We start from the raw sequence: 27,053 nt of genomic DNA, 5'->3' as shown, positions 1-27,053 counted from the left end.
TTATTATACATATAATGGATAGCAGTGTATGAGGGTGGAGTGAACAAGTTTCTCCCTACAGGCAGATTTTCTTTGTGAAGTAGGAATTGTGATCCTCTACCAAAAACGAGGAAGAGGACGATGCAAGAGGCAGAAAATTTGGATTAGTCTTTGAGAATGGTGTGTCCACACTGAGAGTGAACACTCAAAGCATCACTACATAGTACTGAATTTCTAGCTGAAACTTTCAGTCTTTGGCTGAAACAAACTTTAGCATACACTCACACATACACACACTCTTAAATATTAAGGGAACTGTCGAAAAATCACACAGTTACTAGTGGTAGAGAGGACCAAAAGCTAGGTTTTCTAAATCCCATATTAGTTTCTTTTTTTCCCCTCCTATGGTGTGGCATACCATGCTAGAAGCTATGGGGGTTAAAAGATAAATCATACATCATTTCCTAAAATAACTTTCTAAGTAGTGTCAGAGATAAAATTCATTTACAGATAACTCTGATAAAAGCTGCTTTAAAGGGCTAAAAATGTACAGATAAAGTAGTATGTGAATTCAGAACAGAGAGAGATTAGGAAGAAGTGGCATTTAAACCAAACTTTAAATATGGGTCGCCTTGTGATCTGCAGAAATAGGGAAGAGCAAATTAAACATTGCTTGTAAAACTCTTCAGACCACCAATAATTCACCTTTCAGGAATCTTAAAGAGTTAAGGTAACCTTTCCTAGTGTGCCTAGGCCTTTTCATGGTTTTAACACTGAAAGTCTCAAGCCCCAGGAACTCTTCACAGTGCCTGGCAAACCAGACTGGTTGGTCACCTATCTAGAGTGGCAATATTCTTAAAGAAAATAAGTAAGTAAACTTAAGTGCTTAGTTAATTTCTTGATAAGCTACACCTGAGTTTTATTTTAAATCAGAACACAATCTTAGCAATACTGTTATATTTTGCCTACAGTAATAGTAGTTAAGTTACAGTTTATATAGTTTAGAATTCTTTGCTCTTTATAATTCTTACTGCTGTAATAGATGTATCTTCTGTCCCTAAGAAAGGATACCAGTTCTGCACTCCTACCAACAGGTTAAGCAAAGAGGACTACTCAATGTCTTTTATAGATTTTTCAAACTGGAGTGAAGATGGAATTTTGTCCCTCTATCACAGGGCTCTGAGGCACCCTAGGTTTCCAGGATAGAGGAATCAGTCCAACATGCAAGGAAAGGGAGAAACAGAGGGCAGACTGCTAAGGACAGCTTTTTCTCATTTATATGAGCCTGTGATTCTGCCTGTTCTTCTGCCTAGACCAAAAAAAACCAACCAAGTTTTAAGTTTCTATTACTGGGTACCAAAAATATATACCACAAATTATTCTCACTCTCACAAAATAATTGCCAATCTTAAGAACTATTAGTCATCATTCATACATTCACTGTAATTTCAAGTTCTTAGTCTTATCAACAGCATTAAAAAAAAAATTCAGCCATAATTTAAATACAGCTTTTCTAATGTTGACTACAATACAATCAGGTTAAATTCATTTGGGTAGTGACCAGGAAGTTCTTTTAGTTTCAGTACCTAAATCTCTTCCTGGTGATCCTATATTTTATGATTACTTATATTTTAGTTTACCAAGTTTAATAACATAAGGCTTTAGTGCTGTAGTCCTGGTGACATTGGCTGATTTTGTAAAATTTTGTTTCAATAAGACATTTTGACTTTATATATTCCTAAGACCACAGAATAGACTTACCTCCTATCAACTATCATAATGTGATATAATGAAAAGATTGATTTTTATAAACTAATGTCAGAACAATTTTAAGTTATATTAGATGATAGTACTTAGGACTCTAGTATAAATAAAATTGGATTATTAAGCATGAAAAATACCTTCGTGTATATATAGATCTGCATGTTTGTATTACTGTTTCCCTTCTGTACAGTATAACACAGACAGATATCTTGACAGCAGAAGAGTAGTGTGCATTAGGCTAAGGATGCTAAGAATAGGCATTCCCAGTGTCACATCTTCCATACCAGAAGATGGAGACCTTCACATTAGTGAAGAATGTTAAAAAGTTAAGGATCAAGGCAGGAGGATTTGCTCAAAGGGACTATGGCATGCAATGTTTCATGAAGTTCAAATTCTTAGTTCTTCCTTGTGGAAGGAGAGTCCTTCCAGAGTCCTCTATCTGGCCTGACATCAGTTCTTTAACTTTTCTGGGGTTGTACAAATAACTTCCAGGTGTATTCCTTTTCTAAAAGCTTATGATCCCGCACCTTCAGAGGAACAACTTAACTCTGCATATTTCAATAGAAATGGTTCCCAGTTATGGCTGTAAATCAAAGTACTCTGAGGAGCTTTCTAAAAGAAAAGATAAACAGGCTTTACTCCACACATTGGGTCAGGTTGCTGAGGGTGAATGTTGAGTCATTTTTAAAGACTTCTTTTTAAGTTATTTTTAAAGACGTTTTTAAAGTATTTTTAAAGACCTCTACATCTTATTTCTTGTGCACTGAAGTTGAGATTCACACTTAAAGGAGTAAAAGTGAAGTTTAGATATAGTTACAACTGGTCAGGGATATCCCACTACAATAATTTCACTTTAGAAAGGGAACTAGTTAAATCTTCAGAAAGGCTTTTAAAATGAGGATAAGTATACCAAAGCAAACATCAAATTTCCACTTTTAAAAAATCACTAATATGAAATACATATAGGTGACTTTAATGTGAGTAAAATCTCATAGGGGAAAAAAATGTAAGAAAAAATTTTCTGAAGCAAGAAGGAAGAGGTCAGAAAATGATTTATGGACATATATTAAAAGAGAGGCTTCAATTTTAAACTTGTAATTGGTATACAATATGAAACTTGATAAGTAGAAATGTATCTTGGACTATAAAAGTTCAGTGGAATAATATTTTGTAACATATAACCTGGACCTACATACACCTTAGGAAGCAGGAATCAAAATCTTTAGAAATAAAAGAAAATTGATAGCAAAAAATGAATTAGTAAACTCTGATAAAAATGGATGTATTCAGAGGACACTTGATGAATCATAGGTAACCAGTGACTGACTGAAATGTGCACACAACAGTGTGTTATATAATAGGTGCTTATAAACAGAATAAATGAATGAGATTAATAAATGAATATCCAATAAACAACAAAATAAACTGTGCTTTTATGTATCAAATGAAGCAAGGAGGAGATGGAAAAAGATATGGACTTAAAAAGTTTCTGTATACTGAAATAAGTAACAAATAGATGACACAACTCCCATTCCCTGGAGTCACTAGAAAAGCATTAACAAAATAATTTGAAAAAAAGTCAACCAATTACATCTATAGCAGCATACTTATGATATTTACTTAACAATGCCTAATTCAATCTGAGCATTAATATTAGACTCTTTGAAATAACCAATCATTTTAATTATAATAGTCTCAACAAAATGAGTTGAAAAGAATTTACTTAATATTGATTGAAACACTCTGATAATACATTCTGTTACATTTTTGGTTTGCAAAGCTAACACACAGAGGAGTGGTAGAAGAAACTAAATCTATTCAGCCTAGCACTTGGCCAATGACGTGGAAAAAAATACAATTTTAAAGAAGTAAAGAAATTTCTCTATTGGTGGATAAATCCATGCTTGGAGAAGCAGTTACTGCTGGGCTGTTTACTGACTCCCCTGAACCCCTGCTCTATCTATCAAAAAGTAAGAGACCTCTTACCACCCAAGGAAATCAACCAGTCAGTACCCTTCCCTCCTACCTCTTTCCTCTTCCCAAAGTCAGTCCTGCAGGCTCCGGTGCTTCATTTCAAAGGTGTGCTGGTATCTATCCATTTTATTCAATTCTTGCTGACATAAAATTCAGTTACTTATGATCAAGCTATTTTGAGTCTCAGCCTCCTAACTGGTACAGTCAGTGTTATTTGGGAAAAAGCATTTGTCTTTCCATGTCTTTGATTATGCAATTACCCTTGCCTGCAAGATGTCCCCACTCCTGTTTCTTTCCATTGTAAGAGCCCAGGAGGTAGTACTGGCGCCACTATTCCTGCTCTGTTATCACCTCTTTCTTCTGTCTTCCATGATGGCGCAAGTCACCAGTGATCACTCTTTACACTGAACACCTATGCACTTCCAACAAAATCCCTTATTTGACAATAACCCAATTCATATAATGTACTGAAACACCCTACCATATTGCCTGAAACAAAGTAGACAGCTGAAAAATTTCAATTTTCCTTTATTTCTTTATTTTTTATCTTACTATATGCTGCAATTTCTTAAATCATCATTTTTGGTGTATGATCTATTTCTCCTCCTTGAAGACAGGGTCATTCAATATAAACCTCTTTGCAATTATCAAGCACACACACAAACATGCTCCATAAATATAAGACAGAAAGAGCATATTTGCTGAACAATAAAAGGTGTTTAACTGTATACATTAAGTTTAAAGATATTTTAATAGTCAAAAGGTGAAACAAGGCAAAATTTTATGATATTTTTTCAACCTTTCGATTAACAGCATAAAGAGGAAAGAAATAAAATTAACATACTTGCTACCCTGAAAGGACTACTTGATTTATCATTTCAAAGAAGCAATTACAATAGGAAAAAAATCCCCAACTTACTCAGGGAATTGAGCCCACAAAGTAAACGTCTGTTAAGATTTGGAAAGGCATCTGTTACGGATTTACAAACTAAAAATGCGCAGAACTTTATCTGTTTGTTCATTCTTCTTTCTTTAAGGGGATAAACAGCCAAACTAATTAGATTTTTTCCAGATTTGCAAATTTTATAATGGATGGAAATCCTGAGGGAGCTAACAACAGATGGATGATTGTGTTATTCTAATTTCAGCTACCTTAGGGTTTAGCAAGCTGTCATTTTTAAAAAGACAATCAATTTTTCATTTGGAGAAACATGAAAAAACATTGAATACATCTATCCAGTGTTTGCTTTGAAATATCTTTTATATCAAAACATGGCATGTGTTTATTTAAAGTAAATAGAGTGAAATTTTATAATAGCAAACCATTGTTCCACCAGCCAAAAATTAAATAACAAAGGATAAAGATACTTAAGGCCATGGGAAGAAAACAATACTAGCAACAAGTTTACCATATCATAAAAATAAATATTAATCAATCAACAAGAAGCCACTTTATTTTCAGCTGTACTTTAAAACTTCAGTGGACGGTTGTTCAGCTGGATTCAAAGAATTTAAGTTGGCATTCAGGGTTGATCTGCTTAAATAAACATTCAACAAAGCCAGTATCTGAGATCTCCTTCAGCATAATTCAGAAATAAATCAGAGGGCAGTAAATGCATGCACACAGTAATCAGTCTTGTTGAGTATTTATATGATGTTTACAAAAACGCTAATTTTTGATTATCTACAGAAAATATGACCCAATAGAACAATGTGCTCAGGACAGCTACAGAAATTGGAGATTATTATACTGAAGACTGAAGAGATACCCACTCTGGCCATACAAATCTCCATGATTACCACTTCTTACTTATTTCTTTTCTCACTTGTAGACTTGGTCATTAAACCCCAAATCTGCATTAGACATCACTATAAGTGAATAAATAGCTACGTTAATAGGTATATTTGTAAATATCAATATATTTAGAATCGTTATACAAATATATTTGTATAACACTAATATGACCTAAGGTACAAATGAATTAAGTCAAGCTTCTGTTCTAAAACCTTAAATGGTTTACTCTATTGCCCAGTAAAATAAAGATAAACTGACAACAACATAGAAAGTCCCCCTCTTTCATTCTTTCATCCATCCTTTTATTTGTCAAACATTTATTGGTATTGTTACTATAGATGCACAAAATATGATAAGACATGGAAACTACCCTATAGGAGTTTGCTGTCACATGAGGGATTAGACATTAAGGCAGAATATGAGAAAGACATTACAGAGATGTGTACTGCTTTACATACTAAGATGAATTTAGAAAGTTTTATTTCCAGCCCACACCCTTCCCCTAAATTCCAGATTCAAATGTCTAGCATATAAAAAGCATGTTTACTTAAATGTATAACAAGTATTCAAAACATAACAAAAAGCAAGCCCCTCATCTCCTTTCTCAGATTTATTTCTCTCCCATTCTTCTCCATCTCAGTGTACGGTAACAGCAGCCTTCCAATAGGTCAGATCAAGAACTTTAGTCCTCTCTGACTCCTCCCTTTCTCTCAAACCCAATATTCAATCTGTTACCCTCTTCTGATGGCTCTGTCTTTAAAATACACCCAGAACCCAAGTACTTCTCACCATCTCCACTAACATCCTCATCCAAGTCATTACCATTTTCATCGGGATCTTTTCAACAACCTTTTAATCTTTTCCCTACTTTAGTTCTTTGTCCTCCTTCATTCTTTTCTCAAAACTGCAGCCATAGTGATATTTTAAAAATATAATTCAGAGCACATCACTCTTATGTTCAAGACCCTGCAATGACTTCCAAAACCCTAAATCACTCTCTCCTCTCTGACTTCAGTACCAACTATTCTTACCCTTACTCTGCCACAGTGGTCTCCTTCCTGGTCACTTGCTGGAATTCTGTTCTGCAAATATCCATGTAACTTGCTCACTTTTGCTGATCTAAACATTATTTAATATTGTAACCCTTACCCACAACTAGCACTCTCTAGTCACCTTCCCTGCTGCTTATTTCTTATTTGTCACCATACCATTTAATATATGAAATCTTTTACTTATTTATTGTCTATCTTCCCATCAGAAGGCAAGATGTTTTTCTCTATTGTCCACTTCTATATCAAAATAGTAAAGCTGAATTACACAGAACACAGTATTTATTTGTTGAATAAATGAATGGATATTTGTGAGCATAGGGTTTGGCAGTACTGCCTATAATTTAGTGTTCCTAACAAATAAATATGAGATATGGATAGAAAGAGATGATGCTAGAGAGTAAGGAATGGGAAGACCAATGTAAGGTCCTGGATATCATGATAAGAGACTTACACTTTATACATATCAATGGTGAGTTTCTAAAGGGTAGAGGAATGAGTGTATCAGATGTGCAGTTCAAAGGTCACTCTAAGAATAGCATAAAGAATACCTTTGACAGGAAAGGAAACTCTAGTTAGAGACACCTGGTAAACAGGCTACTGTAAATCCTGAGGCAAGAAGTAATGGTGGCCTGAACTAACAAAGAAGAGTAGAGATCAACAGAAGGAAATAAATTTAAGATATATTAAGAATATAGGATTACTGTGATTTGGTTGTTGGGAGAGAAATGTGGACTTACAGTTGATCATTACTCAGTTTCTGGCTTAGATGAACAGTAGATGATTACAGTGTCCACCAAAATAGGCAGTGTAAGAGGAGGGTGTATATCACTGTGAGGTACTGGTTGGGTATTTCAAGTCTGAGGGTTTCTGTAGCACACTGAAGTGATGTTTACCTATGAAACTGCTGGAAGTAAGAGAATGAGGATTAGAAGTAAACCTTTAGCAGACGATGTGAGTTTAGAAGTCATCAATACACTAGATAGGTAAAGCAGTACAAGCAGGTATCACTAGACGATAGTGGATAAAATCAGAAAAGTGGAAGACACTGGAAGACAGTGCCTTAAGGAAAAACAACTTTTAACAGGTAGACACGGAAAAAGAGCTCAAAAAAGAGAAAGTTGTTAGGAAACTCAGACATTTGCACAGAAGAGACTGAAAGATTTCTGGAATGTATATGGCACCAATAGAGATTTTTAGGATGAGAAACCTTGTGAATATTTGTAATATAATTATACAACTCTATGAAGTAGAATCTATTTGCATTTTGGGTACTTTTCAAAATTCAAAATGTTTAAAATGTACCTGTATATTCCACTGAGGGGAAGTAGCACTCAGATGGGCTTTCAGAGAGCTGAAGCACAAATTTTTCAAGTAATTCTATTAACACTATAATAAACAAGAGAAGAATTAGGATATTAAAGGTCAAGAATAATATGTGATAATGCCTCTCTAAGTCACAGACTAGTAGATAAAAGTCATCTGAACTTCTTCACAGTTACACTCTTTGGGGGGGCCAATTCAAAAACACATACCATTTTTATATTCATAATGTTTCTGATGTAAATTAAATTTTAATAGCTTTACTGAGAGCCTATTCAATGTAAAACTGGAAAAGAATCATCTGTTATCTTTAGATCCTCTAAGGATTACTTCAGAATTTGCTAAATGATTCCAACACAGAAAGAAAATTATCACTAATTAACCCATAATATCTTTTCATCATCAGTCACACATACAGAAAAAAAAAAATGTTAACTCCAAGACCAAGCTCAATGCATAACTCGTGTCCCTTGCACAACAAGGACATATTATTGTATAAACTTTGCAATTGATGGTATCTGTTCAAGGCAACTGGATCAGTTACGCTTACCAGGGGCTGCAGGGAAGGAGGGAAGAATACATAGGGCACAGGACTTTCAGAGCAATGAAGCTTCTGTATGATAGATACTACAGTGGTGGTATATGTCATATACATTTGTCAAAAGCCATAGAATGCACATCAAGAATGAACCCTAATGTAAACTATGGACTTTAGATGATAATGATGTGTCAATACAGGTCCATTGGGAGGTTGTGCCTGTGTAGGAACAGATGTATATGGGAACTCACTGAAATTTCCACTCAATTTTGCTATAAATCTAAAACTACTCCAAAAAATAGTTTATCAATTTTAAAAAAGTTGGAAAAGATATCTTTCTGTCAATGGAATAATAAAGAATTGGGTCATTAAAAAAATCAACTAGGTTTTCTCTATCTAGCTTAGAAGGGATAAATTATTCTTTTCTGGCCTAGATTGATAATACCATATAGATAATGCCACTGTGTCTGCATATATTACCTTCAAAATGGATGTAACTAGGTGAATTATAATATGTAATCTGGAATTATTTTGCTGGAAGGAAATGTATCCACAGAGTAACTGACATATGCTTACACATACAGCAAGTAAGCTTTAGTCACCTTTAAAAATTGTGCACTACTTACATTCAGGATATTTACTATGACCTATTAACTGAATGAACCTTTTATTCACATCCAAGTATATTTTAAATGTATCATTCATGAAAGAAAATTAATGTTTAATATGTGAAAATGTAAAGTCAAACACAAATAACATGTTTAACAACACTGTAGTTCTGACAAGGTAAATCAATATTTTAATTGCCTAAGATAAAAATCATTTTTTATTCATTGAACTCTGTTCATATTCTGATTTCAAAATGAAATGAGTATTAAAAAGTATAAGAATTTAGTAGTAAAGGGTCAGAAAAGGCACCATGATTTAAACTTACAGTTGTTTAGATTGGTTCTATTTTTATATGCACAGGCACAAATTCATTCACATGTAGAGTCTATATGTAAATAATAGCCCTTAGGTGAGAGCTTTCAATTTCTATGTATATATTTCTAAGTCCCTTAATATTGTCTCTTGAGATTACAATTTTTTTTCAGAAAGAAGGTCTTGATGAATTTTCAGTGCAATCATTCTGAATTAGGTGATAAGATTGAGTTATATATTAGTAAAAAGATTATATAAAATTTTTTTCAATAGAAATGTCCATTGAAAACTTTATTCTCATTTTAGCACAACCATATGTTTGCAACATACTCATTTAAGTAAAGTGCTTGGGTTAATGGGAAAAGTCACAGCATATTGCTAAGCAATTCTTTGAATCCTATGCCCCAAATCAGGTTTAGCCAGCAGACAGACAGCTAAACACACTTCAGGGAATTGAGAAAATTCTTCATCACATCTGTGAAGCAGCTGTATAGTCTGATCTGAAACTTAAGAATCACCAGACTAATTTCAGACTTTGCAAAGCACACTATTTTCCATCAAGTATTGATCTTGAAATACGAAATTATGTCATTAGATCAGTACATTAAAGATACTTACATATAAAGTAATTCTATACTTTATATGCAAAAATAACATCATTGAACTATCTAAAGAAGGTTCTAGATTTCTACTGATTACAATACATTCACTTTGCCCAGCAACCCTTATGAACAGCATCATACATTTCCAAATATTTTGAGGGAAGGGCTGTAGTCATAGAAAAATGCTAAAAACTGATTCAATGTGGTAGTTGAACCTGTATTTACAATCTCATTGCCATATCTCTTCAACCAACTGCATATTTATTAGAATGGCTATTTATCTCAGTATGATCACCCACCTCACTAATTGTCAATTCACTGAAAATTCTACTATCTGGAACTCAAAGATACTAATTCATGTTATGAAATACTTAACATTAAAAATAAATTAACTCTAGGTTATTATTATCCAGGAACTATAGAATATTGTTTTGTCTTAAGTGTATCTTTTCATTTTAAATAATAGACATGGAATTTCTGTAAAGGATTTTAAATTATGAGCCTTTTCCTTTTAATTATATTTATCCCATGGGGCTAGACTATGACACTGACACACTATAAAAGCAAGATTTGTAATACTTACATATTAAAATAGGGACATGAATTTTCTTCTGAGGAAAATCTGAAGGTAGTTGCTCAGGGATACTTGGGTATATATACTCTAAGTTTCCTCCTGCCATTGCCATTACAGAAATAACTGGCTTTAAAACTAGGATGGCTCAATATCTGTAAACATGTAAATTTTCTCCTGGATTCACTCTTTGTAAGTTTTAAAATATCATTTATCATTGTTAGCATATTGTCAGATAACTAGAAAATTACACTAAGAGTTCAATTTTTTCCCAGTCAATTCATCCTACATGGCAACCACCAGATGTGTGTTTCTTGAACACTTGTTTATTCAAGAACTTACAGTTTTCCTCTCTTCTTGAATGAAGTAAGAACTATACTAACGGGTTTCAAGCACCTTGTAACCTTACCACATCCAACCATACCCATTTTTCATACAAAGTATTATAAGCAAGGTCAGACTATTTTTATCAATGTTCTCAAGTACTTTATATTCATTCGTTCCTCTATACTTTTTAAAAATTTATTTTTTATAATTGTAGATTCACAAGAAGTTGCAAGAATAGTACAGAGAGAACTTCCTTTATTCTTTCATTTAGGGTGGTCTTCTGGTTACAAATTCATCTGAGAATGTCTCGATTTCCTTAATATTCCTAAAAACTACTTTCAATGCATACAGAGTGACAGTTCTTTGCTTTTCAGCACTTGAAAAATGTCATACTACTTCCTCTGCCTTCCATCTTTTCTGGTGAGAAATCCACTGTCATTTACACTGATTTCCCCTGTAGGTAAGGTGTTATTTCTCCCTCTCTGTTACCAAAATTTCTTTGTTTCTTTTTAGTTTTCAGAAATTTGACCGCATTGTGTGTTGGTGTGTATTTCTTTGGGTTTAACATATTTGGGATTCTTGAAACCATAGGGCTATATCTTCCACCAAACTCAGAAAGTTTTCACTCATTATTTCTTCAAATACATTTGTAGTCCCAACCTCTGTCAAGAATGCCAGTGACACTGACGTTAGATCTTCAGATCTTTTGTTATGGTTCCACAACTTTCTGTGGCTCTGTTAACTTTTTTTTTTGGTTTTCAATCTATTTCCTCTCTGCTGATATCTTCAAGTTCACAGATTCATCCCTCCATTTTATTGTTGAATACATCCATTGAGCTTTCTTTTTGGTACGGTATTTTTGGTATGCTATTTTTCAGTTCTAAAATTTCCTTTCAGTTTTCTATATGCATTTCTTTGCTAACATTTCCTATTTTTAAATTTGTTTCATGTATGAAACAATACATGTGTGGAGGGGAAGGAGAAGTTGTGGCCTCATTATCACAAGGTGGTGGTGAAAGTCCTAACACTCTACCTAGGTCTCTTCTTATACCATTCTATCAGGGAGAGGCAGGGCACCTCATTACTGCAAGTTGAGGATGGAAGTCCAGGTTGTGACCCAGGTCTCACTAGCAGGGTTTTCTGTGGTGTTTAGCTAGATTAAAGAGGTTACTTTCTACAAATTATCTTTCTTGGTAGATAATCCTTTTCCTGGTCCTTTGGCTAGAGACAGGAGGCTTTTATTGTCCCTCCCGGCTTTTCCCCCCACATCTGTTGGCATTCTTACTAAGTCTAGGATATATTAAGCAAAAAGAAAACCAAGCACCTCACTTCTGAGCTACCCTTAGAAATATTATCATTATTCTGGAGACACAATTTCTCTAACACAATATGACTTATTTTTATTTCCCACTTTTAGTTTTATAACAAATGATACAAATAAGAAAACCATAAAGCATGGCGATAAAGTGGACAATTACTTTAAATTATAGCTTTCAAGAAATCTAGCTTATATTGACATTGGAACTTTTTTCTTTGATTTTGCTTCTTCAAAATGTTACTTTAAAATTAATTTTTAGGAAACAAAAGCACATGTGAATATCTGAATGTAAAATGTGTACTTTAGGAAACATAGCTATCTACTCCTTCAAAACAAAATGCTTCAGGAGTCACTAATTTATTTGGCTGGATATGACAGAGTTTCAAAATAACTGTCAATAAAATATTCAGTAACATTTCCCCAAAATATAGCAGTAGGGTACATTCAGATGAAAACAGGTGAAACCACGCAAACTGTTACCTAGGCAAAGCAGATCAGTGTTACAGTTTTGCTTACCAAGAATTCTCAGTTAAAAAAAAGAACAACTTGGTAGTTTCTCAGATTTTAATTTTTGTTTCCCAGTATCACAAGTTTCTCAGAAATCAGTGGACTTCTGGAATTGGTATTACATATTCTAGACATGCTAGTACTAGTCTTCAGGAAACACAGCTTCTACTAATATAATTTTCATACTAAAAAAAAACCCCACAAAAATTAAACAACATACTCACCACTTCCACTGATTATATCAGGTTTGTCCTTCATCATTTTGCAAAATTGCCTTTGGCAATTTTCTATCCATTCTGTTTGTTTATCAGACATTTTGAAGCATAATAGAAGTTTGCCAAGATCACTGTCTAATAAGAAAAACAGCATGTTATAATAAGACATGCTAGATAGCATTAAAGAATGTAAATAGTTACAAGTACCAGAATAAGTATAGAATATATTTATAGCTTTCAAAGGACAAAAGACATTTTTCTGTAATTATATCTTATACCATCAATGTGTATTCAACATATTTATTAAAAGCTCATAAAAGGGGGTTAATTGATTTATTAAAAGCTCAAAAAGTAGCTTTCTAACCATAATTCTTAAATATTCTTTTTCTCATACAAATATGCATCCTAAGGAATTCATTTAATAGACAATCTGGATTTTAAGATATCACCACATTGATTAACACAAACCCACTCTTCATGTACATTCAGGCACAATTTTATTCATTTCTTTAAATGCAAAAAGAAAAGCATAAGTGTACAGAATCTCTAGTCAATTATTTATCTCCTCTTCTTAAAAAAATTATACTGAAAACAATGAACTGTGCTGAAGGAATATCTATGGCTAAAATAAAAGCAACCTCATCAATATATGGCAACTTTCACGTAATTTTAATTGTCCTTTATTTTAAATTCCCACAAGATTTTTTAATATTCCATTTTAATTTTATTTCTATGAGATTTTGTATAAGAAAACATCTGTAAATTATATTTTAAAAGCATATATGAGTATGTATACATACAGACATATATATTGTTTTTGCCCACCCACATATAGGTAAAAATCTAAGGCGGAGAAAAAGAAGCAAAGATGTTCTCTTATTTTCATAAAGAACATGTAGCAGGGGGGAACCATGAACTCATACTTTTCCACCACTTTCCTTTAACTGAATTTTGGGGATAAAAACAAAACAGAACAAAAACCAAGAATCTTTTGAAAATATAGGGTTAAAGGCCTGATTGCTTCTGCTCAAAATGTGGTCTGGGAACACTAATACTGCAAAATACACCTGTCTAACCACTACTTGGGGATGATGAATCCCACCAGAAAGAAACCAGCGGTCAATCTGATATCAGAGAGTTTCAACCAACTCTTTATCTTTAAAAAAATGAACAAAATTATAATAAACCAAGTGCTTATTCTTATAGGTATAAAAATTAATCTACCATACCAAACTATTTTATTTTTCCATCCAATCTTTATAAAAATAAATGTAATAAATATGTATGTAGTTCCACTGTGTCGCTTTAACAATACAGACAAGGTCAATTGCCTTCATGATCTGCTATGTCATAAAGCATGTATATGTGTATACACACATGCATATATATATATATACACACACACATACACACACATAGATTATAATAGTGTGATCCAGATATAGATGTCATTCCTCTGATCTTAAATGGTTTTATTTAGTCATAAAGCATCAGTGTGTGTATATATATATATATATATTTGTGTATATATATATATATATATATATATATGTATGTATATAGTCCTCATATATGTTATGTGATTAAATATATAAATCATAATTTATATAAGTATTTCCCTATTTGACATTTAGGTCATAAAACAGCCTTCTCAGATCTAGCTACAGACATACTCTTCATACAAACACGAGTATACAAATAAATATACCAAACGCATGAATACTCATACAAATATACACATAAATGTGAAAGAATTGTCTTATTGAAAGAATGTGTAATTCTGATACTTAGTACTCATCTATTCTCTATGAATATCGAGACCAGAATGATCCTGTAACATTTCATAAATAAACTCAATCAGAAGCAGTAACTAGAGAAAAATTAAACTCATTAAGTCAAAGGACAAAATGATTCTTTTTAATAAAATCTCAAACCCTTTAAACTCAAGAAATATCAAAGCTGATAATTTTGTTGAAAATTGTTATTAATAACAAAGGTATGGTGTTAAATTATCTTGATGTGAATTAGGTAAAAGACTTAATAGCATTAAAATAAAATTTTTAAAGTTTCCTTTTAGAATAATTACATTACTTATTTCCCAAGAACTACCTAGAGCCTGATAAGATTTACTACAAAAATTGCAAAGACAAATGCAGTTTGTTTTCATCTGTTTCCTTCTTTATGTCATCTTTTCTATCCATGTGTTACCCTGTCTTTTACACACTACTATATCTCCCTCAAATAGAGGATGTCCATGTAGCACTTTTGTAATTTACCTACTTAAAAATCCCATTAGCCTTTTCCCTTTACCTCATGTCCTACACACTCTTCTTTGCTCTCCTATATCCTTTCACATTTGCTATTCTGTATTGTTTTTCATCATCTCATTCAAAGGAAAAAAGCACAGGGCATTGTAAATGTAAACAGTAAAGAAGCAGCAGATGTGGTATACATGTGAATCTACCAGTTGATGGAAAGGCTGAAAGGCCCAGTTTACTTAGAAATTGGAATTCAGTCAATAAAGAAATGAAGAGCTGTAGACAGAGTGACTGCAAGATTCCTAGAGAGACAAATTTGTACCCATTACATACTTCTGGTTATGGTTTCCTTTAGCCATCAGTGGAGTGTGAGCTTTTCAATTTGCATTCCTTACAGTTAAAAATACTGAAGTGATTTTATATAATGTTAGTTTAACAACATGTGTATCTGTGATATTACTAGGCTTGAGGGGAACAATGATACCTTTATTTCCCCTTCCAAATTTGGGGCCAAATGAGTAGTAGATAGGACCAGTAAATGGAGTTCAAAATATCGATGTTAATACTGAAATAGCTATATGGGCCACTATTTCTTGGATCTGATGCCACATGCAGTTCCAAATATCTCTCCTGAACCAAACAAATCTATTCAATCATACATAATGGGCAACAATCAAAGGCCTCTCCTGATGCTCCTGTTAGAAAAGAGGTTAATATAATTCAGAGATGGGTTAACTTAAATGTAGAGCGTACAAGTAGGCTAATCCAAGATTTTCCAAATTCACCTGCCAACCATTCTTCCTACCTTTGTGGAGAGTAAGTGAGGAAGTCCAGAGAGAGGCCAACATGTTACTCCAGGAAAAGTCCTGGGACATGGAGAATGAGCCAAGGGGAAATGGAATCATAGGAATGGTACCATAGGGATACGATAAATTCGTGATTATGCCAGTAGAATAAATATGAATGATACACAGAATTCATTGTTTTTCAAAATTTCTATGTTTATAGACAACACAAAAAAATTAAAAACCAGAGTTTTACTTCTGGTTATGATGGAGAACTGGGAATAGAATTGTATTCCTGCTATAAACAACTTGAAAAATGGATTAAATGTATCAAACAACTATTTTCAGACATTGGCCAATAGGCAGCACAGGTCTGTTATGTCTGAGAAAAGGGAAACTAATGAGGTGAGCTTTACAATTGGCCGTTCTTTTCTGGATGGTACTTTCAAGATCACTGTGTAGAAGGGGGATGCCATGAAAAGTAACACCTTGGTAATAGAGTTACATTAACCATAAAGCAAAGGCAAACCACAAGTAATTTGACTGTATGACAAAAAGTCCATTATTCTTTAAAGAAAGATAATAAAACCCAGCACTCAACAATGTAAAATTAATAATGTCTAATACTCAATAAAATGAGAAAAGGGAAAACTGGGACTCAATCAGTAAATAGTCAATTAATAGACTCAGAAAGGACTGAGATGATACAATTAGCAAAGTTTTTAAAGAGGTTATTTTTAGGATTTAAAGAAAATATGAACAGAAAGTGGATGTGTAAACAAACTGTACTTTGTCAATAATGGAATCCCACTCAGTACAAAGGAACTGAATGGTACAGTAACAAACGGGAAGAATCTCAGAACCATCATGATGAGATAAAGAAACCAGACACAAAGAAAGCATCCTATGATCCTATTTGTATGAAATGCTAGAAAAGGAAAAACTAATTTATAGCAATGGTTCTTAAATGGACTAGGTTTTGCTCTTCAGGGGATATTTCATCTATGTTTACAGACATTTCTGATTGTCACAACTGGGAGTGGGGGCTGCAGACAAGAGTTCTACCGGCATCTAGTGGGTAGACACCAAAGATGGTGCTAAAACCTCTACAGTGGCTAGGAGGGCACGCTATGGCACCAGGCAACTATCCAGCCTAAAATGTTAATAGTGCTTAGGTTGAGAAATCTTAAGCTACAGTAATGGAAAAATAAAAACCTGTGATTGCCTACAGATTGAGTGCGGAGAGAAGTTGATTGCAAGAGAAAAAGGGAACTCATGAGGTCATTAAAATGTTCTGTATTTTGATTATGGTGGTGGTTATGTGGGCAAAGATATTTGTCAAAATTTGTTTTGTGTTCTTAATATGAGTGGATTCTAGTGTATATGAAGATTGGTTTTATTCATATATACAAGTGTGTATGTAAATGTGTGTGGTATAACTGAAAGTTACTTAAGTGACTGAAAGCTTCTAAGCATACTAGTATCACTAAAATATGAGCAATAACGGTTCATCATTTGGCATAAAGTCTATACCAGAACTCGATAAACTTTAATTGAAAGTATGTGCATGTATATAAATGATTCACTCACAAGAAACCTAATCATAATATTAAAGTATTTTAAAGTATAAAAATTTTAAATCCTTATTACTATATCTTCATATGAGAGTCTAGCTGCTTTCTGAGTACAATCCAACCTCCTGCAGTGAAATGAATATTTACTTCTTAGGGTTAAATAAGAAAACAACTATTTCACTAGAAGGAACCCAGATTTATATTCTATACATTGACTAGGTATAGCAAATAATGCCTTTCTTTTTTTTTTTTCTCATCACAGATACAGAGCTGTAAGAAATTAGTTGTGATTTTGGAAATTTTACCTAAGCTTTTATTAGGAGACAATATTGCAATCTTAAAATGAAAAATTGTTAGGTAGTTAACAGTAACCTTCATTTCTCTCTTATCTGACTTCCAATGACTCACACCAATTTCCTGATGTCATGACATTTTTTTTCTTTGGTACCATTACATACAATTACATGAGCAACATTGTGGTTACTAGATTCCCCCCATTATCAAGTCCCCAACACATACCCCATTACACTCACTGTCTGTCAGAGTAGTAAGACGCTATAGAATCACTACTTTTCTTCTCTGTGCTATGCTGCCTTTCCCATGCACCCCCACTGCATTATGTGTGCTAATCGAATGCCCCTTACTCCCCTTCACCCTCCCCAGTCCCTTTCCCTTTGGTAACTGTTAGTCTATTCTTAGGTTCTGTGTCTGCTGCTTTTTTGTTCCTTCAATTTTTGCTTTGTTCATATGCTCCACAGATAAGTGAAATCATTTGGTACTTGTCTTTCTCCGCCTGGCTTATTTCACTGAGCCTAATACCCTCTAGCTCCATCCATGTTGTTGCAAATGGTAGGATTTGTTTTCTTCTTATGGCCGAATAATATTCCATTGTGTATATGTACCACATCTTCTTTATCCATTCATCTACTGATGGACACTTAGGTTGCTTCCATTTCTTGGCTATTGTAAATAGGGCTGCAATAAACATAGGGGTGCATACGTCTTTTTGAGACTGGAAAACTGCATTCTTAGGGTAAATTCCTAGGAGTGGAATTCCTGGGTCAAATGGTATTTCCATTTTTAGTTTTTTGTGGAACCTCCATACTGTTTTTCACAATGGTTGAACTAGTTTACATTCCCACCAGCAGTGTAGGAGAGTTCCCCTTTCTCCACATCCTCACCAGCATTTGTTGTTCCTATTCTTTTCTATGTTGGCCATCCTAACTGGCGTGAGGTGATATCTGATTGTGGCTTTAATTTGCATTTCCCTGATAATTAGTGATGTGGAACATCTATTCATGTGCCTGTTAGCCATCTGAATCTCTTCTTCAGAGAAGTGTCTGTTCATACCCTCTGCCCATTTTTTAATAGGGTTATTTGTTTTCTTGGGTGTTGAGGTGTATGAGTTCTTTATATATTGTGGATGTTAACCCCTTGTCAGATATGTCATTTAAAATTTATTCTCAATAATGCTTTTCTTAACTCACATTTTTTGTACAATCATTTTCACATACTTCTAACCATACCCTATTATTTTCAGAGACCGTATAGTATAATATACTTGGTTTCAGTATGTCAATTTTATCTCTGTCTATGATAAACTCCCTATGGAAATCTATAATTCTGTTTTCCAAAAAGGAAGTATGGTGTATGTGTATTAAGAAACAGAAGGGTATGCTTTTCCTCTCTATGCTACTTTAAACCACCATGATTTATAGGAACAATGAAAAACTGGAAGAGAAGGCAAAAAAAAAAAAATCTGTTACAAATTCATTCTTTACTACCACTGAGGTAAACAGGGGGTGGGGGTGGGAGGAAACATCAAATTTCATATTTACAAAATTCACCAATCACAGATGACAATATTTCATGTCTAAACTATGAACTTCTTTATGATGAGTACTATAATCTTATCATATCTGAGGATACTGTGTAATTTATTTCTCAAAGTATTATATAGAAAAATTGATTACACTGATTATAAGATTATTATATATAATGTAAAAAGAAAGAACTTTGGTATTAGAGAGGGAGGAAAATGCAAGCACAACATAAATAAATAAATAAATAAATAAATAAATCTGCTATTTATACAGAAGACTTTAGCACTTCATTCCAAGTATGTCAGTTAGTAATTTTAAATGCCCACTTTAACACAACATCATAACAGATGCTGCATAATAAATAAAATAAATGGAAGATTTTATTAACTAGCAACAGATTCCTAGGCTTAACTTAGTCACCCTTCTATTATCCTGAGGTTTATTTGTGGACTATTTCCCACTTGTGTTTCTGCTTATCTTCTCTTTTTCCATGTGTGTTTACCTTGTCATTTAAGCTTACTTTTACTACAGTAAACAAAGGAAGACCCTGGAGTTGTCTCTGAGAAGCAACTGGAAAGATATCTAAATTTTCTACATTAGTTTTCTGTACATCTCTAAATTTGGGAATATCTAAATTCTTCTACATCTTCATTTTGTTTGAACTGTGGGTTCTTAACATGACATCTATATTTTACACAGATTCATTATTTTTGAATTATCATAGCACTTTCCTTTTCTTTAATATGTGATAATTATGCATTTATGATAGGAGAAATCAGTGAAGATTTTTCCAAAACATAGATAATTAGTTTTCCCTTATCACCTGGCACCTAAACTAAGAGGTGATTTATTTCCCCTGTTGGCCCAGATATGTTTGTTTCAAACATTGATGTAAAAAGTACAAATGAAAATAGTAAGTTTTACCATTCAAAAGAAAATACTCTGATTTTTAAGCTAAGTATCTCAACAGCTGCAGCTCAAGATTTACTATATTGGAAAAAAAACATAATTTCATACTCCCAGTATGCTCTGTTAACAGGATTATGTCAAATAAAAGTCACTTACCTTTATCTACTATAAATAAATCTTAATTCTAAGGTTAAAAAGAATATGAAAATGCCTGACTCAACATAAAGGCCTAGCTAAGTATTATTATACTGACTTTTTATAGACTGTGTATGCAAGACAACACAAAAGGCTTTTAAAATCAGAACATACAACAATACCCATCATCATGTTACACAACATTTCAAGTAGTACCATAGTATTTCTCAAAGCACTTTCACAGTTTTTCCAATGGGATTCTATTTAGCTGACTGAAGGAGGAGCATTCATCTTAAATCTTACATTATTTATCAGACTAGCAGTGAAGGCAATATAGTCTACTCATTTGTTAATTGGGTAATTTTCATTCTTTTATTAAAATGTAGTTGCCATTATAGATCATCTCATTCTTGTCAGTTTATTTCAAAATACTCTGTAGGTAGTATTGTAATTTGGTATGTATACTATTAGGGTTGTCTAATGGATTGTCATCCTATTTGTAAATTAAAAAGACACAAAGATTAATCATCAGAGACATGGGTGTGGACTTAATGTCTGAAAATACAGAAATTATCAAAGTGTCAGCACGAAGCAGCATCAGTGAATAAAGATTAAACCTTGTGACATGAAAATTTATTAAGCAAAATCAATATATATTATTGAAATCTCTCTTGTTAAAATTAAGAATATTGTTCCAAAGGCAAAACAACAGTATGTAATTGTAGTTGAAAAGGCTCAATTTCAGTACCTTTCAATGAAAAACAATTTAAAATAATATCAGCGTGTCTTGAGAGTTAGAATAGAATATGTTGGCATCATTAGAATATAGCTATAAACTTATGAATTTTATTGCTCATTTACTGAACAATGCATCACTCCAGAGATAAGAGAATACGGTACTCTTGTTCTTCAGCTTCATCTCTAATGTAGATTAGAAACATTATTAATATTTGCTTCCTTATTGACCAAAATACATTGCAATGATTAACTTCTATAAACAGACTGCAACTACAAGATGTTCAAAATAAACTTACACATAATAATACCTTTAAAAAATCTTCACCATATTCATACATATTACTATATAATACTCCCAACATGTTAATACATATACATTGCCAATGATTTGTATTTTCACTTGTGCTTTTATAAAGCACCAATCTATGCAAATAATGTAGATTTAAAATAGTGGTTTAGATTCATGGTCCTCATCCAAGAACATAAGTTTTCACAGATATCTGATCTATACATAGAACCTAATGATTCAACAAATATTTGATAATGAATTAATTTAGAGCTAAAATTTACAAAGTGAAAAGCAAGTTCTAACTGGAATTCACTTCAATTCTCTATGACATTCTCTCTCTTTTTCTCATTAATTTGTAGAAAGAAAAACTACACCATGTTGTGGGAAAAAAAAGGAAAGTTATAGAGAGATGTATTCATATCTCACATATTATGAACTTCAAAATGATCTGTTTTTCCATATAGGAATAATGCCTCCTAAAAATATCCAATTAATAATATCTGAACAATCTGTAAAGTGTATTTGGTGTATTCCATTAAGGGGAATGATTATCACCAAGGAACTTACTCTATCATAAAATATTTGAAAGAGAATGTTCTGCCAGGCAGAAAATCTATTTTCCTATCAGATAAGTAGAAATGCAGTAAAGGAAGCAGTAGAGTTAAGATACTGAAGTTATAAAAGATTAAATTTGAAAAACTCACAGAATAAAGACTGCAATTTTTGGCTGTTTTTTCAATTGTGAAAAAATGAGTTGTAATGCTAACAATGTATGCCTTTTATATGCTATAAAAACATAAACTATCATTTTATAAATGATAAAGTAACTATAACAAAGGTGTTTGCTTCATAAATGATATATATAGGAGTCTTGCTCAAGGAACTTTTTAACTGTAAAGCTATTCATACTCTAAAAATGAGTAAGATCAGAGGTTATTCCAGGTATGAGTAAAAATTTCTAAATTTCAGAAGGAGTTCCCAGCGACCACTGACAAAAGTTTAGTAGAGTTTAATGATGAGAAAAATAAAGGGATAAAAAATCCATTATTAGTTCATGCATGCATTCAGTAAATATTTATTATTGTCTACTACCTAAAGCAGACAACATCTTTGTCTCATGGAAGTTACATTCTAGGGCAGCACAATTAACAAATACATAAGCTCACAGCAAGGTGTAAATGCTTCTAGAGGAATACACGAGAAGCCAGAGAGAGATAATAAACAAGAGGAGTATCTTTTAGATATGGCAGAGATAACTTCTCTGAAGAAGTAACATTCAGCCTTAGCACAAAAGGTTTAGAAGGAACTACCTGTGTGAAGAGTAGAAATCAGTACTCCAGGAAAAAAGTCGCAGAGGCATAAATTAATGTATTTTAAGATATGAAAAATGTTTCCAAATTATCTATAAGAGACTTATATCTGAGAGATATAAAAGTATATATGTATATATATATATAATCTAAGATCTTATATATATATATATCTTATATATATAAGTATATATATATCATATATAGAGATCTTACAGTTCAATAATAAAAAGACAAATAACTCAATTAAAAAGTGTGCAAAGGTTCTGAACAGTAATTTCTTCAAGGAAGATATACAAATAGCCAATAAGAACATAAAGAGATACTTAATGTTATTAGTAATCAGAGAAATGCAAATCAAAACCACAGTGAGATAGTTCGTTCTTCACATCCACTATGATGGCTACAATAAAATATCAGAGCACAGGAAATGATGATGATGTGGAGAAATCAGAACTCTCATATGTGGCTAGTGGGGATGCCAAATAGTGCAGATGCTTTCGGAAAACAGTGAGGAAGTTCCTCAACTATTAACCATAAAATTACCATATAACCCAGCAATTCAACTCTTACATAGATAGTCGAAAGAAATGAAAATATATGTTCATGCACAAACTTCTAATGAATATTTATAGCGGCATTATTTATAATAGCCAAAAGGTAGAAACAATCTAAGTGTCCATCAGCAGACAAATGTATAAACAAACAGTGGCATAGCCACACAATGGAATATTATTTAACCATAAAAAGGAATGAAGTACTTACACATGCTAAAACAAGGACAGGCCTTATGGATGAACCTTGAAAACATCATGCTAAGGAAAGATGCCAGTCACAAAATACCATATAATATATTATTCTGTTCACATGGAAATCCAGACTAGAGAAATCTAGAGTCATAAAGTACATTGGTGGTTGCTTACAGCATGTGAGGGAAGGAGGGCGTGTACTACATTTCTTTTCGAGGTGATGAAAATGTTCTAAAAATTATCTGTGGTGACGGTCGAACATATCTGTGCACATACAGAAACCACTGAATTGGACACTTAAATGGGTGAACTGTATGGTATGTTAATTATATCTCAATAAAGCTTTTCTTAAAAAGAAACGATCCATATGGTTGATGCAGAATATGTAGGTTAATTACTATAGAAAGGACAAGAGATGATGCATAGGACAAGGGAGATGAAAGAATGAGAAGGTAACACATTTGCTTATACACTAATAACAAGCTGTCACTCACATTAGCTGTCACACCATTCACTTCTCAGAAAGCCCCAAGGAGGCAAACTTTCAGGAAGGACCTCTGGAGGGATATATATGGGTAAAGAGTAAATACTGAGGAATTTCTAAGAACATTCAGAAGTTCACTTATATCAGGAGTTACTAACATGTTGGAGGCTTTCAATGATTACCTATTTGAATTACTAAGATCAAAGAAAGGCAATCAATGCCAGAGGACCTGATACCAGTGAGTGTGAGTCCATGCTGCACTTCTATTCTGTTGGCCCTGTTGGGAGTGATAGAAACTACTTCACAATCTCTATGTTTCATAGAGAACAGCCATTATGAGTCCCTGACACACTAACCAGTACTTGCTTTTAACCACTGTACAACTCTCCTTTCTCCCACTCCTCTTCCCTCTTTAACTTCTGCACAGGTAACAATAAGTGACTGTATTAATACAGTTATTCCTATTTATCTAAACATTCAGCTAACAGATGATATTCCCAGTAGAAGTTATTCCTACCAGATGGAAGAGAATTGTTTCATGTGTTAGATGATTTATATATGCTCACACATAGGTGACTTATACACACACATATGTGTGTGTGTGTATATATATATATATATATATATATATATATACATACACACATACACACAGATATTATTAATCAGTAGCTTTTAAGGGGCTTTTACATTTGAACGTGGTGACCCCAAAATGTACACAAAGAAAAATAACTGGACAAGCTGATGTCTCAAGATTCTTATTTAAAGATGAAGGTAAGTCATCTAATAGCTAACATTGATGCCAAGGAGCTACTAAGAGGCAATTTAGCAGATGAGGAGATGCTAACTGTAGCAAGGAGGATAAATCTGGAGGCTGGGAGACAAATGAGGAGGATGTCACCATGTGCATACAGTGGCAATTTTTTACCATACCAATGACAAGATATCCCAAAATTCTGCAGTGCAAACAATGACTAAAGTAACACTTAGCAGAATCACTGAATCATTACTTCCAAATCAAAACAGCAAAATGGAAAGTATGTGAACTCTTGCCTTCAAAATAGGTATTTGTGTCTTAAAATATTAAACATATTTTAAAAGTACACAATTAATTTTTAATTTATTGAGCTGTACTTAGTAACATTACTTTCAATTTAGCTTTATACCTGTTAGAAATACATTTGGCTCTATTTTTCTCATTGAGCCCAATGAGTGGGCACACAGAACAGCCATCTAACGAAGATTTGAAGTTCAATTTTAATAACCCTTAGGAACAACTTACTTGAAAGGGGCATCCTGCACTGATTCATTTTAGTCAGTTAAGCTGATTACCAATCTGACTGGCTTCCACTGTTGTATTAGAAAGCAACTTGTTCTGAACCTTCCCCTGAAGCTAGTCCAAACACCTATTCACAGCACACTTATCTCTGGGAGTTAAAGTGCATATATAGAGAGCAGCCTTATACAGCAATATTTATCATTATATTCTCACCATAGACATCATCATTATACTCTTTTAGGTACAATGGAAAGCTAGTCATGCTTCTGATTTCCTCTCCTGTTTTCTGCTATCCTACTTTAAGTACATGATCAATGATACATCAGCAAAATCAGAATGACATATATTCTACTATTTGATTCAGAATGTATCTATATAAAATTTCTTCCTAAGGTAAAAAGTCTATCCACTGTGCTTAGATCATTCCCTCCTGATTAACAAGAAACACAGTAATGTCAGGACAACTATTATTAAGAGAAGTATAAGGTACTACTGTTAAATTGAAAACAATGTCTTATTCAAACACTTGTGTTTTAGGGACAGACAATAGGAGCTGCTGTCCAATATGGTGGGAAAATATGGAATTAAATAAAGAGCCTTGAAATTATACTAAACTAAAACAGCATGTGACAGGAAGTCACAAATGTGTTGGGCCTTGCATGCTACAGGGAAGTCAAGAGAGGGTCTCAGTTAGAGGAGTGATATGACCCAACCCACATTATATCAATATTACTCTGGCCACTGTGTTAAGAGCAACTAAGCACTTGACGAGTCACTACAATAATACAGGTGAGAAATGAGGGTGGCAGTGAATGAGTGAGAGTGGTTATATTTCAGATACGCAGGGTCAAGAGCATTTGCTGACAGACTAGATGTGGAGTATGCAGACAGAAAGGAATCAAAGAATGCCTTCAGGTTTATGCCTAAAGAGCTAGAAGCACACTGTTTCAATTTCTGAAATGGGGAAGAATACCAAAGGAACAGATTTTGAGGGAATATCAGAAGTTGATCTCAGAATTGTTAAGTTTGATATGCTTATTAACCTTCCTGGCAGAGTGTCAAGTAAATAGGAGTACAAAGTTCAGGGTAGAGATAGGGGTTGAAGATATAAATCTCAGAGCTATCAGCATACTGGATGGCATCTTAGTCATGAGAATAATTGAAATCCTCTCAAGAATAAGTACAACTAGAAAAAAGTAGACAACTGAGGGCTGAGCCCTCAGGCACTCTAGAGTTTAGAGGTTGGAAAGATGTGAAAGATCCAATAATGGAAACAAAGAAGAATTTGCCAGAAATTCAGGAGGAAAATCAGATAATGTATTTTCTGGAAGCGAGGTGAATAAAGTGTCTAAAAAAGAAGGAGGGATCAAACAGTTAATGATAATGTTGAGTCTGCTAAGATGGGGACTGACCTGCCCAGCAGATTTAACCATGGTGGAGTAAGCGGAACGGCAGGGGGAAAGCCCGATGAGCTTCCAAGCGGAGCCCCAGAGAGAATGGCAGGAAAGCAGCTAGAATACCAAGAGTATACAGCTCCTTCAAGTAATTCTGAAGTAAGAGGACAGAAATGGGACTGTAGAGAGGAGAAAGTGGGTAAAAAAGAAGGTATTTTAAATATGGAAGAGTTAACATCATGCTTGTTGGCTATGGAAAAGCTACAGTTGAGGACCCCTCCCACTGATAACAACAACAGCAAATGAAAATAACTGTTAGAAGCAGTGTCTTTGGGAAGAAAAAGGATGGAACACTGTGCACAAATGGAGTGACTGGCGTTTGTAATGCTGGCCATATTTTCATAGTAATAATAGAAACCTAAGTTAGCACAGATGCAGCTAAG

At 33.5% G+C, this 27,053-nt stretch overlaps 1 protein-coding gene across 3 annotated transcripts in view; it reads right to left on the bottom strand.

The window, feature by feature from the left end:
- Window positions 1-27,053, bottom strand: part of TBC1D32 (TBC1 domain family member 32) — a 199,884-nt gene that overhangs the window by 23,193 nt on the left and 149,638 nt on the right. For all 3 annotated transcript variants that reach the window (XM_057489307.1, XM_057489308.1, XM_057489309.1), the window contains exons 27-28: window positions 12,893-13,018; window positions 7,867-7,950 (exon numbers count right to left, since the gene is read on the bottom strand). In XM_057489307.1, the coding sequence (XP_057345290.1) occupies window positions 7,867-7,950; window positions 12,893-13,018 (210 nt within the window). The remainder of the gene's footprint in view (window positions 1-7,866; window positions 7,951-12,892; window positions 13,019-27,053) is intronic.

The sequence above is a fragment of the Manis pentadactyla genome, chromosome 12 (genome assembly GCF_030020395.1).
Source record: "Manis pentadactyla isolate mManPen7 chromosome 12, mManPen7.hap1, whole genome shotgun sequence".
Taxonomy (NCBI): Eukaryota; Metazoa; Chordata; class Mammalia; order Pholidota; family Manidae; genus Manis; species Manis pentadactyla.
Note: the sequence above shows the minus strand (reverse complement) of the source record. Positions and strands in the feature narration are given on the sequence as shown.